This window comes from Phlebotomus papatasi, chromosome 2, assembly GCF_024763615.1.
Source record: "Phlebotomus papatasi isolate M1 chromosome 2, Ppap_2.1, whole genome shotgun sequence".
Lineage (NCBI taxonomy): Eukaryota > Metazoa > Arthropoda > Insecta > Diptera > Psychodidae > Phlebotomus > Phlebotomus papatasi.
Window position 1 is genome coordinate 40,011,288 of NC_077223.1, and position 17,248 is coordinate 40,028,535.

The 17,248-nt window shown below is 35.0% G+C and overlaps 1 protein-coding gene across 1 annotated transcript in view; it reads left to right on the forward strand.

Annotated features, from left to right (window-relative positions):
* Nucleotides 1–17,248, forward strand: part of LOC129804100 (possible lysine-specific histone demethylase 1) — a 145,838-nt gene that overhangs the window by 382 nt on the left and 128,208 nt on the right. Inside the window, exon 2 of the mRNA XM_055851171.1 lies at nt 30–1,416. Within this exon, the coding sequence (XP_055707146.1) occupies nt 30–1,416 (1,387 nt within the window). The remainder of the gene's footprint in view (nt 1–29; nt 1,417–17,248) is intronic.

Genomic DNA, 17,248 nt, shown 5'->3' on the forward strand with positions numbered 1-17,248 from the left:
TTCCGGCTGTTTTTTTTTGCCACTTGAAGGTTGAGTACTTTGGCGAGGGCGCTTCCGGGAGTGCTGAGGCAAAGACAGGGGCGATGGGAAGGGTTGAAGCAAAGTCTGAGCAGAGAACGCGCGGGAAGAGAGATCGTTCCGTGAGTCCGTCGAAGGATTCTGACAGCAAGGATGCTCCGGATGATGAGCCATCCTTCAAGGATATCTTGACTGGGCTCGAGGGAGCGGCTTTTCAGAGTCGATTGCCCTATGAGAAGATGACATCGGCCGAGGCGGCCTGTTTTCCCGTGATTGCAAAGAATGGACTGATTGCCCAGAGGGTTTTCCTGAACATCCGGAATCGCTTGCTGCAGATGTGGATTGAGAATCCAAAGCTGCAGTTGACATTTGAGGATGCGCTTAAGAATATCGAGAGCCCTTTTGATAGTGATCCGGGGCTGCTGAAGAACATCCATGCATTCCTGGAGCGTCATGGCTTTATCAATTTTGGCATTTTTAAGCGTCTGAGGCCGATTCCGGTGAAGAAATTGGCCAAGGTTATTGTTATCGGGGCTGGGATTTCGGGATTGGCTGCTGCACAGCAATTGCAGCAATTTGGGATGGATGTAATTGTCCTGGAGGCAAGAGATCGCGTCGGAGGGAGAATTGCGACATTCCGGAAGAATAACTATCACGCGGATTTGGGCGCGATGGTGGTCACGGGAATCTGGGGGAATCCCATTACCATTCTCAGCCGTCAGACGGGCATGGAGATGGTGCCCATTAAGCAGGCTTGTCCGCTGTATGGAGCTGGCGGGAAACCCGTTCCTAAGCACAAGGATGACATGGTTGAGAGGGAATTCAATCGTCTGCTGGAATCCACCAGCTACCTCTCCCATCAGCTGGACTTTAACTATGCCGGGAACAATCCAGTGTCCCTTGGTCAGGCTCTGGAGTGGATCATTAAGTTGCAGGAGAAACACGTGAAGGAGAAGCAAGTGCAGCATCTCAATTCCGTGATTGGTCTTCAGCAGAAGCTAATTGACAACCAGAATAAGATCAGTGACCTCATGGATGAGATGCGGATGCTCAAGTCCAAGGCGAACTTCCTGCAGGAGACAAAGCCCCAGAAGACGCCGGAAAATGAGCAGAAGTACATTGAGTGTGAATTTAGTGCCCGACAGGCTGTCAGGGAGTGGAATATGGTGTGGAAAGAGATTGAGCGTCTCAATGTGGCGCAGGAGGACATGGAAGTGAAGTTGAAAGAACTGGAGATGAATCCTCCAAGTGATGTGTATTTATCTTCAAAAGATCGTCAGATTCTCGATTGGCATTTTGCCAATTTGGAATTTGCCAATGCAACGCCCCTCAACAACCTCTCGCTGAAGCACTGGGATCAGGATGACGACTTCGAGTTCATTGGGAATCACACAACAGGTAAGTTCCTGACCATTTTTATTCCTCAATGTTTCCCGGACATTTCATCCAAGTTTCAATGTTTCACCCTGTGCCTTGGCTATTTTGCCGAAATCTTTTTTTTTTTTTTAAATTTCATGCAAAACGGCCAAGAAAAAAAATCTGTGGAATTTGAACAAAACTTTTCTGCATAATGAAGATATAGATTATGCCAAGATTTTGTAACATACCAAATATTTTGTTTATTCACTTGCAAAAATTTGCAAGTGAAATTTTTTGCTCAAAGAAAAATCTTCAGGAATGTTTTTCTCTTTTTTTTTGTGTGAATTTTGCAACAAAATCCCAATTTCTGGCTGTTTTCTATGGATTTCCTTTCTTGGATTGCGTCACCAATTAAATGCTTTGTCGTTTGGATAAAACATAAGATTTTCTTGTTTGCAACTAAAACAATAACGTGCAAAGAGAAAGAGTTACATTTTTGTGTTTTACTCGTGAAAGGAAGTTTGAGTGTGTGGAAACATGGTCATTCACAGGAATTTATCTGGCAATAGAATGGTCAGTGATAAGTCTAGAATAGTTTGTGGTAGTTAGGATTATCTGTGGTGATAGATTAAAGAACGATGGCGGAGGGACCACTTTAATTAAACTATTCCAAAATTCAATTAAATATTATCAAAAATGGTCACTTGGGGTAAAAAGTGGCATAATGGTGCTTTTCCAATGAAAAATGAATATGTTTTTTTTAGCACTTCAACTGTTCTCAAATGCTTCTGCTTTATCGACTTTTCTTTCTACTGGTTCCTGTATCGACTATTTTTGCCTGTCCTCGCTGTGTTCTAAATCCACCAAACAGTCGTGACAGAAACCAATACAAAGAAAAGTCGGTAATACAGAAGCACTTGAGAACAGTGTAGTGCTAAAAAACAAAAAAACATACACACTGTTCTCTCGAACTTTATTTTAGTACTTTACTGCAAGGAACTAGTACTAAACTAACTATTTCGTCGAAATTTTGTGCGCGATGAAACACGTTCAATGTGCAAGTTTTTATGAAGAGCAATATATAAATACCGTGCCCTTCGACTGATGACTTGACGTCACTAGGGGAAAGCGCGCTACGTTCTGACAACTCAAGCTTCGAACAATTCAATTTTTTCTCTATGTACTTTAAGGATTTCATCCAGAGCATTTTTCTGAAAATTTGAGGAATTGGACTAGCTATTAAAATATAATATTATTAATGGCCAAATTCATCTAAAAAAAAAAATCAAAAAACACATTGAAAAAAAAAAATGATTTTGTACGAAGCAAAAATCGTCCAAAGGTGGCGCGCTTTCTCCTACATCGCATATGGCGACACTCCATTTCTTTTTGACATTCTGAAATGCTGTGAGTTAAATTTTGTAAACGTTAACTACTCAAAACTAAAAAAAGGAAAAGGAAAAACCTTTCTCTTGTACATTATATTAGTACTTAACTCTTCTCAGGTGCTTCTGCATTATCGATTTTTGTTTCTGTGTGTTGGTTTCTGTCACGACTCTTTCATGGTTTTGGAACTCAATGAGGAGGACTGAGGAAAACAGTTTTGGCAAGAACCAACACAAAGAAAAGTCGATATACGCAGAAATACATGAGAACATTCATGTACTAAAAAAATGTTTTCCCCATTAAATTTTTCATTGAAGTAGCTCAATAATGATGATGACAATTGAAAATTAACATGTTTCTTTAGTACTTTACTGTTCTCAGGCGCTTCTTACATAATCGACTTTTCTTTGTGTTAGTTGCTGTCACGGCTTTTTTTTTTATGGTTTTAGAACACGATAAGGACTAGTGAAAACAGTAGAGACAGAAACCAACACAAAAATGTCGATAATACAGAAGCACTTGAGAACAGTAAAGTACTAAAAAAACCACGTTTTTTTTCATTGTAATATCGCCACATCGTCTCCAGGTAGCCTTTTCCGTTTTTTTTTTAAGTCAAGCTGTAGCAGAATAAACAGTAATTTTATAAAAAAATAGCGGTATTTTTCGAAAGATCAATTTATTTTTCTCCAAATGCATTCCTTGTACTTCTTTTCTTCTTTTGATTATATTCCTCAAAATCCCTTCCTGTCCACATTCCCCTGCTTTCGGGTCGCCTTTTAGTTCGGTATAATTTCATGAAATCAAAATTCGTGTCTTTTTCTATCCCACTTTTTCGGTCGCAAAATTGGACTGAACTAAATTTAATTTGGTGTGATGTTCAAAAGAAGAAGAAGAAGAGTGCGAGAGAGTAAGATAGATATATGCAAATCTTTCAAGAAGAAAAGGGATGTGCATTTTGACATTATGAAATTTTCCTGATCTAAAAGGTGTTCACCAGAGCCGTTATAAATTCAAAATGAACAGAAAAGTCAAATTTTGACAGCAATGCCTTTTTTGATTTTAGATCAGAAAAAAATATTAAAATAAAATTCACATATCCATTATTAACGTTGGGCATGTCTATCCCACTCATTTTCACTCAAAATTTGATTGAACTAAATTTATTTTGGTGTTACCTTTGAAAGAAGAATAGTGTGAGAATCCCACACTCTCTCAAATGCAAAACGTTTGAGAAAGAAAGAGATGTGAATTTTGATTTCATAACATTTTCGTAAGCGAAAGAACGTGCAGAAATCATAACCGAATTCGATTTTTACTGACCAAAATTGAACTATTTATTGACAAAAAATCGATCTTTTTACTGACCAAATTTACTGACCAAATTTGCCCAGAAATAGACCAAAGTAATTCGCAACAATAGTGATGACATTATACTGATTGATAACACATTTCTACAAATCTAATTGTAGGTTAAATCCAAAAAGTCTTGGTATTTGTTCAAAAACACTTTTAGGCCACTCCCCCTTTAGGAGTTATGCAAAACTAAAATTCACTTTTTTAGTTGCTTAAGAGGATGTTTTATATTGTCCAAGCATACGTTACAAAATAGGCCACACCCACAAAGCATGCAAGTGGGCGTGACTTTCAAGGAAAGTTTATGATACAATTCTTAATTTTTTATTGCTAGAATTTCATCATAATATTTAAATTTATTGGATTAAGCTTCCTTGAAATTCCCAAAAGATTTATTTGGTTTTTTTTTATTTCTTTTTTTTTCTCTAGATAGGGTAAATTAAGCTAATTCAAAACCTGCTCCAAAGGGAAATTTTTCGCTACTCCAAATGGAAACGTCATTGTTTTCATGATAAATACACTACTAAATTACTATATTAATATATTATATTTTCTATACCTCAGTTTCATTATTTAGTTAATTTTGCTCCAAATAAAGCGAAAATCCATTCATATTCACAAATTTTAATTTGTTAATTTCTCAGAAAAATTAAAAGTGTACCTTTTCACCATCGAATTTTTCATCGATCGACCTTGTTTTCCAATGAAAAACAAAATGAGGTAATTGTTTTTATTCGTTTTATTTAACATTTATGTCATATTTCTGGCTAATTTTAGTTAAATTAAGTGCTAATCTTTATTGTTAACGGTACGTGAAGTTTTCAAATGAAATAATTACTTATTTCGTGAACAAAAAGGGTTTTTCTGAAGTGTCTGCAAATGCTTCAATAGGAAACCCCGGAAATATGATTTTTTGGAGAGATTTTCTTATTGTTTTCGATGGGAAAGGAGAAAAGACCAGGAATAAGAACAAATCCTGCACTCAGGAGCAACTCAACAAGGTTTTGGAAGCCTTTTGTCGCGGTTTCACTTACACTGTTTGTCTCCAATTAGAAACTTTCCCTTGTCTCCATTTGGATTAATATGTTTCCAATAGGAGCATTTTACACTCGCGTATTTTTCTTGTATTTAAGAAGTTTTCAAATTATATTTAAAGAATTTTCACGAAACTGTAACATTCTAGAAGAGTCAATGAGCAAATTTATGTAATTCTCTTCAGAAAAACTATGAACTTAAAGTGTTGAATCTTCTGTCAAAGTTAAAGCGTCTGGAAATGGTTTTGAATTATGACATTTACCCTAGTCTTTTTTTCTTCCTTAGTATTTCTTTCTAATTTTGTTTAAGTTATATCTAGTAAAATTATTGGTAAATGTTTTAAAAGCTCTACTAAAAATATTCCATTTTTAACGTTCAATTTTTTTTATTCGGTTTGTTGTTAAATAAAATAAAAAGAAGGAGGTGCTAAGAAAACAGATATGCGTTTCCTTGTAAGCCCCACCCCAACCGAAGGCCACACCCATTGCATAGTTCTATTTTTAAAAGTGTCTGATTTTTATTCACGATTCTGTATGATTGTGGAAATGGGGAGGAAACAATAATTAAAAACACAGCTAATTGTAAGCTCCACCCCTTATCGAAAGTAACGCCCATTTATGTGCATGGTTTTCACCTGTGTTGAGTGAATTAATGCGGCATGATTGTTGGAAATTGAGGTGGTAAATAATGAAGTTTGTTTTTGTAAACTCCGCCCGTTGCCGAAAGCCACGCCCACTGAAAGCCTTCAAGCTTTGTATGACGATTGTCATTGTGATTACAAAGGAGGTGTGGCCTATTTTTTAGTGTGCTGAACCGGAAGGGTTTTTGTATTGAGATTGGAAATAGTGGAATTTGCAATTTAAACATTGAAAATTCATTTCCCTACAAACTATTTGATATCGTGCACTCTGTTCAATCTCAAGCAGTCTTTCCATGCCACTTTTCTGAGTGGGTATTACCTCCTGGGCATAAAATTTAATTACAAAAGAGTATGTGTATAGTGGACAAAATAATAAAAGGGTAGAGGAGGAGGAGGAGGGGAGGGACAGAGAGGCAGGGGGATAATGTGAGGTGTATTTGTGGACTTTTCACGTTGATTTTGATATGGTTTGCAGCGTGGGAGTGTGGGGGGTTATTTTTCCCACATTTTAAAACACTTGGCACACCGGGTGGCGTAATTCTGTGGTCTCCTCACTTGCAACTCTTGCACGAGGGAATTTTGCTATATTAAGAGAGACAATGAGAAAGTCTTTTGACTCTCCTCCCAAAACATATAGTACGTGATTTCATTTTGGGTTGTCGCTTCGGGATGCAGGAAAAACTGCTTGTATTTCACTTCTTTTGTGATTTACCTGGTGAGGTTTTCTTCCCTCCCACAGCCCCCCTCCTGCCCCCACCCCTTTTTTTCTCCACTAATAATTCTTGGACAGAAAGTGTGGAGGAGTTGTAGAAGAAGAAAAACAAAAATCTCTCAAGAAGCAAACAACGAGGTAGGAAAGAAAAAAAATCCATCGTGTGTGGGTATTTTATAACTTCTAAATACTTTACTTTTGGATCGTTAAATGGCGATTTTTCTTTCTCTCTCAACCTCTATTGTTACTATAAGCACGATGGGTGGTAAATTGATGGTGAAGGTGGAAGCTCCTGAGAAATTCAATTGCAATTCAATCTTCTTATAACCAACTTCTTTTTTTATCAATATCGTGTGAGATTGCACGAAAATGCATTGTTGAGCAAAAGAGACATTATTTTAGACACAAAATTTTTAAACTAATTTAATTAATTTTTGAAAGTTCATCAATTTACTATGCTTTAGGCTTTTTGTGGGTAATTTTGTTGGTTCTCGTAATTTCAATCGAAGAGATAATGTAAGAAATGCAAAAATCGTGGAATAATTTCTTCAGCAAAAATCATATTTCAATTTCTTCTCATTAATTCATGTTGTTTTTCTCAGTCTCTCTCTGCCTTGGCTATACGAACGAAAAAGATTGAATTGAAAATTGTGCTTTTGCCCTGATTTTATTTGCATTATTCAATTGTTTGCTATTGTTCAAAAGGATGAAAAAAAAACCATTTCCGTGGGATATCATAACACTGCGACGTTCAATTTGCTGTGTTTTGACAGAGTTGTGGCAAATGGAATATTTTTTTTAAACGTAAACTTACTGTTTATTTTTTCAATAAGCTAGCAAAATAAAAAAATGCTATATTAAGGTCATAAAGTACAAAAGGGTGGCAGAGTGTTCCAGGCTTTGCGAATTGCTCGAACTCGTGACTTAAATAATATACCTCAAAAGTACTTTCGCATCATTTACTGTTTACCGGTTCTCACCCGATTTAAACCGATTCATATATTACTCAAAATATTTCCCAAATTACTCCTCAGGAGTAATTTAATTGAATTTCGTATAAAAATTAGTTATCGCTTATGAATCGGGTAATTTCCTGGTCAAAATCGATTGGAACCGGTTCAGTTTTGTTGGAAATTCCAAGACCTTTCCAACGAGCTCAAATATGACTCCATTCGGTTGATAAATGCGCTCTCTAGAGCCTTTTTAATCTTTGACCTTGAAAAATCGTTATTAGGAAGATTCCAAAGATAGGGTAAATGTCAACCATTTCCACTCGCTTTAACATTGACAGAAGATTCAACACATTCATAGCGAACAGACTGGGCTTTTCTACATGGTCACTGCTTTTTTACGCCTTCATTGGTTTTTTACACGTCTAAAAGATACTCAAAAAATTGCGGCACCAAACCAATTTTTGCATCAATTTGATGTTTTTCCGTTCTCTGAGACAATATTCTTCAAAAAGAAAATGATGTATTAGAAAAATTTGCCAAATCTAAACACCTCGAAAAAAAGAGCAAAGAGCAATTGACCGGTCAATTGCTTTTTGCTCTTTGCTCAAGGTACTAATAATCGGAAAATTTTACTATAATTTTCTTTTGAAAGAATATTGTCTCATAAGGTGTAAAAAATATCAAATTAGTGCAAAAAAATGGTTTGGTACCGCATTTTTTGAGTATTTTTTCCACGTGTAAAAAACAATGAAGGCGTAAAAAAGCAATGACCATGTAGAAAAGCCTAGTCTGTTCGATGTGATTAGGCTCATATTTTTTCTGAAGAGAATTACATAAATTTGCTCCTTGACTCTTCTAGAATGTTACTGTTTAGTGAAAATTCTTTAGATATAATTGGAAAACTTCTTAAATACAAGAAAAATAACCAAGTGTAAAATGCTTCTATTGGAAACATATTAATCCAAATGGAGACAAGAGAAAGTTTCTAATTGGAGACAAACAGTGTAAGTGAAATTGCGACGAAAGACTTCTAAAACCTTGTTGAGTTGCTTCTGAATGCAAGAATTTGTTCTTATTCCTGGTCTTTTCTCCTTTCCTATCTAAAATAATAACACTGAGAAAAAAAGTGTATTATTATAATCTACTATATGTATAATCTACTTATAACCAAATTATTACAAATAAAACAAGAGCTTTGATAAGTCAGCACTGAAAAAAGGGGGTGCGATTAACTTTTTTTTTCGTAACTTTAACACTTTTTAGGTGTAAAAATATATCAACATTTTTTATGTTAATTTTACACCTTTTTAAGTGCAAAATTAACATGAAAAAGGGTAACTTTAAGCCATAATACACCTAAAAAGCATAATATTTACACCGATTTCGGATTAATAATGCAGGGTAAAATTAACATTTCCGGAATGTTATTTTAACTTTTTCGGATTTCTCTCACAGTGAAAAAAATGTCTCCAAAAAAAAAAAAAATTCCGAGGTTTCCTATTGAAGCATTTGCAGTCACTTCAGAAAACCCCTTTTTGTTCACGAAATAGGTAATTATTTCGTTTGAATACTTCACGTCCCGTAACAATAATTTTACCGTTAATAATAAAAACAACAATTAGCACTTAATTTAACTAAAATTAGCCAGAAGTATGACATAAATCTTAAACAAAACGAATAAACAACAGTCAGTTTATTGTGTTTTTCACAATTAGAAAACATGGTCTATCGATGAAAAATTCAATGGTGAAAAGGTACACTTTTAATTTTTCTGAGAAATTAACAAATTAAAATTTGTGAATATGAATGGATTTTCGCTTTATTTGAAGCAAAAATAACTAAATAATGAAAATGTGGTATAGAAAATATATAAATTATAATAATTTAGTACTGTATTTATCATGAGAACAATGACGTTTCCATTTGGAGTAGCGAAAAATTTCCATTTGGAGCAGGTTTTGAATTAGTTTAATTTACCCTATTTCCTGAAGGTATGCAATTTTTCTGTGTCTAATTTAGGGGATTTCTAGACATGCATTATTATTTTTTCTTGTACGGGTAAGGTTGGCAGTCACATGCCCGTGAAATCAGGTGCAGTGAAAGCTTACTGGATGCAATCCGAACACCTTTAACGGCAGAAAAATTCCCGGTGACCTAAAGGGGATTCGAACCCGGGACACTTGCATCATAGAGCGAGTGCTCTACCACTCGATCCATTGAGTGCCCTTTTCTTAGGTCCCGAAAAATTCTTTCAAGGCGAGACTCCCTGTACTGTGATATTTTTCCATCTCACACATATTCCGTTTTATTTGAGAATTCATTGTAACAATTTTTCACGCTTGGAGTTTGAAAGGTCGCTAGGGATCGCGTTTCCCAACCTACTAAAAAAGTTTGGCTTCTTTGGAAAGGTCTTGGAATCTCTGACAATTAAGAACTGGTCATAAAGATGTAAATGAACTGAATATGTCTGGAAATTAATTTTTATCCAAAATACGGTTGTATTCGAAAAACCATTTTTGGCTAGATCTTGGTGTAATCTGTGAATCAGTTAGAATAATGAAAAGAAACTTTAAGATTCAAATTAGTAAGTAAAATTTATTTTGCCCGTAAGTTGGTCTGCTGAATAACTTTGTTCACCGAGTCAATTAATGGGGAATTTGAGGGAATAGCATCCAAAGTACACGTGTTTTGATTATTATTGCACAAAGTTAAGATACTTTCCCGTCCGTATTAATTGACATTCCTCGATATTTTTATACATTTATTTGGGTTACTTATTTTTCTCTTTCCGGAAGCTATTAAAACGTTTAGCTGAAAGTCTTTCTTTCTATTAGAAAATTGATCAGTTTTTGCAATAAAATCCCAAACAATGAATCAAAACGTGAAAAGTCAACTATTCGCTCATTTATTCAACGTCTTTTGAATGCTGTCTTTCATATTTGCTACATGTTGCAATATTTACAATTGTCAATGGGATAAAATTGCTTCTATTCTAAAATAGATAAATTTTCTTTAGAGAAAAGAGAGAACTTCCATATATCTTATATATTATATATTTATATAGAAATGATGACTATAACAGTTAAATTCTCTAATTCATGGCAAAGTCGGAAGGGGTTTTTCTCTCTCAACAAAAGATGATGGAAATAAAAATTGTGCCATGATGGAAAATAATTGAAATCGTGAAGAATCACAAATAAGCATTTTGAATAAGATTGAGAACTCTGTGGCCATGGGTTTTTTGTTCTTTTTACTACAATCGTCTTTTGATCGTGAGGTACAAGATGCCAAATGTTCAACTGCCGCATTGTTTGTTGCATTCTTGTTGCAGTGCCATTGGGGCTCTCTCTCTGTCTTTTTCTGGGCAAATGCAAATGTGAGATTATTGATGTCTCAATTAATCATACGATTAGGCAGTATCTTGTGTATTTCGCCTTCCTGGTTTTAAGACTTACCCAACATCCATTTTCGAGCTCACCTGGGCGCCTTCTTGACTTTAACTTCTTTTCCATGGACTGATATTTTTTTCTCTCACCTCCCTCTATCTATTGCTTTTAACACGGTCTTTAACCTAAATTTTATTAGTGAATTTTTGCACACATTGTTGCATTTTAGGAATTTGGTGTATATACCATCGAGTAACTATATTTTTGTATGGTTGCTCGATGAAAATTTGCACTGAGAAAAATGAGATTTATTTTAATTAAATGTTTTGATATTTATTTGAAAAAATATTTGTACATTTATATGACACTAATATCTCTAAATGGAATTGCCATTCTTTCGAATGCTTTTCATTCCGCTTCTTATGAATTAATACACTTACAATTAATATTTATTTTGAGGAAAGCTTTTAGGCTTCGCACACACTCTGGGTTGGAGTTTTTAAATAAATTTAACAAAAACTGCTACCTTCGAATATGTCTTAATATAGTATCTAAATATTTTCATATTACCCTCAAACTAACATCTCTGACATTGAAAATAAATAAATCAAAAATATCCCAGACGACGTTAATTTTATGCACAAAAATCACTTTCAATACCTTTGAGTAATAAATCAAAAATTAAATGTTCTTATAGTTTATAGGATTTCTCAAGACCTTTCTAAAGAATATTTAGTTTTGAGAATCCAACGCTAAACAGAAAAGTTATGATTTTTTAAATATAGGAAATAGAAAAATTTAGAATTGAAAAATAAAGCAAAAGATGCTCATTGGATCTTTGTGAAATTATTTACAATTAAAGTGTTGTATTCTCCTAATATCAATCTAATTATTGCTGGTTTTTAATGGATAATTTCTAAGTACAGTAGGCGAAACTGGGGCACCACTAAACACGGGGTACCACCTAACACTGCGATGTTTTAAACGGACATTCGCCTTCAGAGGATAAAACCTATAGGAATTTATAGGCACTATAGGGATGCTCGTCCACTGAAGAAATGGTAAGGATAGTCCAAGTAGTTTAGAAATAAAAATTAGTGTTGGGTGCTACTCCGTGTTTGGTGGTGCCCCAGTTTCCCCTATACTGTCTCAAATTCAGGCATGTGGAACCGAAATGTCATCCGAATTTCTTCATAATTTTTGCGTAAACCTATTTGAACGATTTTTTGTTTACTTAATATTAATTCAAATTTAAATTTACAATACAAACATTCTAAATTCTACGAAAAACTCCTAATAATGAAAAAAATTCCAACACAAATGAAAAGAACCAGGGGAAACTGGGGCAGTATTAAATACGGGGTAGTTGTAAACACTGCGATGTTTTTAATTAGACATTAGATTTCAGAGGACGAGACCTATACAAATTTATAGATAGTCCAGGGACCCCTGTTCCCTGAATAAATCGTCGACATATGTTCAAGTAGCGCATATATCAAAGTCAGTGTTTACAGCTACCCCGTGTTTACTACTGCCCCATTTTTTCCTATAGCAAAATATTAAGCTCATTTACTTTATTCGACCTTTTAACTGCTTGAAGTCCACGAGAGAGCAGTTTCCACAATCCAATGTTTTTTCAAATTCTCGCTATCCTGGCTTCTAAGTGTTAAGAGATATTGACTTCCGGTCTTCAGTAACCCCTCCCCCCCCTTAAGTCGACATTCTCTATCGAATTAACTTATCCAAATTACCCCATCCCTATTATCCCCTTCAAAAATATCTTTTTTGACTTTGCAAAAAATTGACCCTGACGAGTTCGTTCATTTTTGGATATGTTTTGGAGTTAGTCCAGCTGAATATTTCGTCCTTAGACACCTATCACCGGATAAATCGCCATCTTGAATTATTCCATCTTGAATTATTCAAAGTCAAAAGTCAACCATCCTGGAGGGCCGAATTTTTAACGGATTTGGTTAAATTTGGACTTTTTTGAAAGCTCTTGAAATTCTGAACCCGACTGCATCGGTCATAATCGGTGATGGATCGGGAAAGTAACGGTAATAGCTCTATTTTGAAAATAATGTTTTTCGCACTTTTTCAGTCTTTCGACCCATATAAAATTCAAACGGTAAGAGATATCAACTTTCGGTCTTTGATGACCCCTCCTCAAATGACATTATCTCGAACTCAACCTCTATTCCCCCACCTTCCCGCTTCATGCGTTCCCTATCCCCCAAAAATAGGTAAAAAATGAGGTATTTCTAATTTAGCAAAAAATTAGCCCTGTCGATTTCGTTCATTTTTGAATATGTTTTGGAGGTAGTCCAGGTGAAGATTTCGACGTCGATACATTTCTGCGGAAAATTTCCATCTTGAATTTTTCAAGGTGAAAGGTCAACCACCCTGGAGGGTCTAATTTTCAACGGGTTTGGTTAAATTTGGATTTTTTTTTGAAAGGTCTCGTAATTCTGAACCGGACGAAACGGACTGCTTTGGTCACAATCGGTAAAGAAACAGTAATAGCTCTAATCAGGGATTTCTCTGGTGATTGTCTATGAAAAGATGTCACTCCAAGAAGAAAAACATTTTCTTAAGTCTTGCCGAGAGCTTTCGGTCCAGATGTGGACCTTCTTCAGTGTCTGAAAGGGCGTTAATATGAAATGTAATGGTCTTTCAGTCACTGAAGAAGGTCCACATCAGGATCGAGGTCAAGACTTAAGAGTTTTTCCTCTTGGGGTGACACCTTTTCACTGGTAATCACCCGAGAAATCCATGATTAGATCCCATTGCGCCGGTCTCGTCCACCAAGTTAATAGCTCTGTTTTAAAAATACTGTTTTTAGCGTTTTTTCTGTCTTCTGAACCATATACAATCCAAAAGGTAAGAGATATCGACTTCCTAAAATGATATAATCTCGAAAGTGATCTCTTTCTTTTTTATCCCTTTATTCGCTTGCTATCTTCCTAAAATTACGTCAAAAATGATGTTTTTCTAACTTCTCAAAATTGGCACAAGCTTTTTTTTTTTTTAATGATTTTTGGATATACATATTTTGTAGTTAGTCCAGCCTTCGGCACCTTTCATCGGAAAAATCGTTATCTCCATTCAGGATCAAAAGGCTTAATTTTAACCAGGTTTGGTCAATTAAATAAATGAAATGTTAATAATTTTTTAAGTCTCGGTGTAGATTTTTTCGTAAATTTTAATAAAAATAAATTGTTAAGAGAAATAGTCGGTTGCATCGACATTGTCGTATCTGAATTCTGAATTTCTTGCAATCTACGATGCAGACGTAGCCCCTAGCATGAAATGTTGACACATGCAGATACAACATCGGTCGATTCGAACTTGAGAATTAAATTTATTTTGCTATTCACGAATGAATAATGGGATTATGGATAGACTATTTAGAATTGTATTAAATTAAAATTGTCACTAAAAAATTTCGTTTTGCAACGACAACAAGTTTCAGTAATTCATCCAACGCCTTCTTCAGATGTCCAAATAAGAAAGAATCTTCAATTGCATAACGCTTGATCTCAATTTTATAAGTTTTAAACCGTTCCCATAAATTTCGCTTTCAATTTATAACATACAAAACATATTTATAATAAAGTAATTTACAGCAAGTCACACAAAATACTCTGATGAGAATGGAGTAAGGAATAGGTTCATATTCTTTCATATGTATATATGGAGTGAAAGAGAAAATTTTCAGGTGTATCTCAAGCTGGTGTTCCTAATGAATTAATCAATATTTCAAGTAATAATATTGTAAGATATGTAAAATATTTGCGGTTTCTTTTCATGTTTTTCTGTGATCATAAAAGTTTGTTAAACGAATACAAAAAAAAACTGAATGGAAGCAAGGGGCGACCTACAGATATCCAATTTTAAGAGATACTGGGGTCCAGAGGGGATCAATGTTAACATTTGTCTCTTTGTAGAAGAAAACTTTTAATATACACACAACACCCAATCACGAATAATAAATAATAAAGTGGCACTTTTATGGGTTTTAGAGCCATTTTGTGCATGCAATTGAGTGTGATCGTTGAAAAGTTTTTTTTTTAAATAAAAATATGAGAAATGATCGTTGCGGAGAGTTGGTCATTTGAATAAAGTTAAATTGACGAAGGTGGGGAAATGTTGAGGAATTAGTGTGTAAGAAATATGAAATTAACTCCATTATTTATCTTTTGTTGTTGGTGGCTGCTGAATTGGGTGGTTGTTTTGTGTGATCATGTGGATAAATGACAGTGAGATCTCGTTGGTCAAATATTGCCAAAAGGCAAATCAACTGCTTTTGCACAAAATAAACCATGACAAATAATAGAGTTGCCTGGCTTTCAGATTAGAGATTAGGGATAAAGATTTATTATTGTAATTAATTGTGTTATGTATGACCTCTCAAATTTTTTTCAATAAGATGAATATTTTTGGAAGAATTGCCCAATAAGGATTTCTAAAAAGAAATGTTTATACCAATAAATCTTTTCACTTTGATTGAGGTTATGAGATAAGTTTTGAATATAACGGTTTTTGAAGATTTTGTTTTACAGTAAGACATATGTAACTTAATAAAATTTTTGACAGAAAAATTAATTGGCTGGTACATTAGTGATTAATTTACACTATGCGACACGTCGTGGATTGTTTGAGGCAAGAATACCAAAACTTGTTAGAGGGTTAAGGATCTCAAATCTGAAATTCGTTTGTCGCGGTCACGTCTAGATTTTTTTGTATATGTATTTTCAGTTTTTTTTATATTTCCAAAAATTCAAAATAATTCCAAAAAAATCGGTCTTCTAAAATTATTTTTTGCTCTAAGGAGTCAGAAAAGTGATTTTTCTGACCCACAATCTTTGCCCTCACGTCCTCAAGGGGTCAATGAGTTATGTCAACGACTCCTTCATATGAAGGAGTCGTTGGTTATATGCATGTGTTAATCCATGCCTAAACGGGAACCCAAATCCGTCTCGTGGACAAACCACCTTTTAGATAAGTCTTTGTATTTTCTTCATAAGGACTGTGGACAACGGTCAGAGTTTGGCGCTTAATTGAAACCCACAGTCAGTAGTCCTCTGCCGATCTATCGCCCAAGAGAGAGAGAGACAGTCAGTCACGCTCAGGCTGTTAAAATTTAGGAAAAAAGGATGCTTCGGATCATGCGACGGGCCGATGCTTCACGCCATTTAAGCCCTAAGCTTTCAAAATCCCATTTCTAAAGTCCCGTAGCTTTACACATGGAAATTTTCTGGACTCCTTGGGGCATCCCACGGTCCGTTTGAAGCGTACATTAAAACGCTAGCTTCATTATTAAGACATTTATTGTCTAAAATTCCCGTCCAACTCCTCGATTCTGTCAATAGCGCGCCTACTTATGGGTTCTGCTGACCCGAATAAGAATAGCGCTGTACAGAGGGGGACAGAATCGGGAACAATAACATAAAATTATATAATACTAATATATATTGTTCCGCAACACGTTATCATAAACAAAAATTGCGTCTGATTAGTTATCCAGGATTACAAGCAAAGTGTCCAAAATTACCAGCAATGTGTCCAAAAATACAGTCAAATTAATGTGTATATTTTTATTCATTTTTAAATGTATTAAAATTAATTTTAGAAAAAGCAAAGACGATGAACGCTTGTAAAGGCTCCATACCACACTTCTGAAAAGGAAAACTTGAATTTTTATTGAAAATATTTTGCGCTTCAAACTTACGACTTTGGTGCTTATATGCACCCTGTCCTAAATTGCAAGCACTTCCACTAGAGTAAGTGCTTATAATTTTGGACAGGGTGCTTATAAGCATCAATGTTTTAAGTTTGAAGTGTCATATTTTCAATACTAATTGATTTTTTTGTTACTCGCTTTTCAGAAGGTTTGCTTAGAAACATGGAAAGCTGTTTATCGTCTTTGTTTTTACTAAAGTTAATCTCAATACCTTTAAAAATGATTTGATATGTAGAGATGGAATTTGACTCTAATTTTGGATTTGGACACCTTGCTTGTAATTTTGGACAGATAATAATAATAATAATAATGCTGGCACAACATTCCATGAAGGAACTAGGCCTTCCCGCAAGGGAATTTCTAAACATGCATTATTATTTTTTCTTATACGGGATGAGGTTGTTAGTCTCATGCCCGTAGAATCAAGTGCAGTGAACCTCACTGGATGCAATCCGAACACCTTTAACGCCAGAAAAATTCCTGGTGACCTAAAGGGGATTCGAACCCGGGATACTTGCATCATAGAGCGAGTGCTCTACCACTTGACCCATTGAGTGCCCTTGGACAGCTAATCCATCTCAATAGGATGCCCTTTCTTTTTCATTTCAAGAACTTATCTTACCAAGTCCCCTTCCTGTTTATGAGAAGGAATCGTAGAATGTC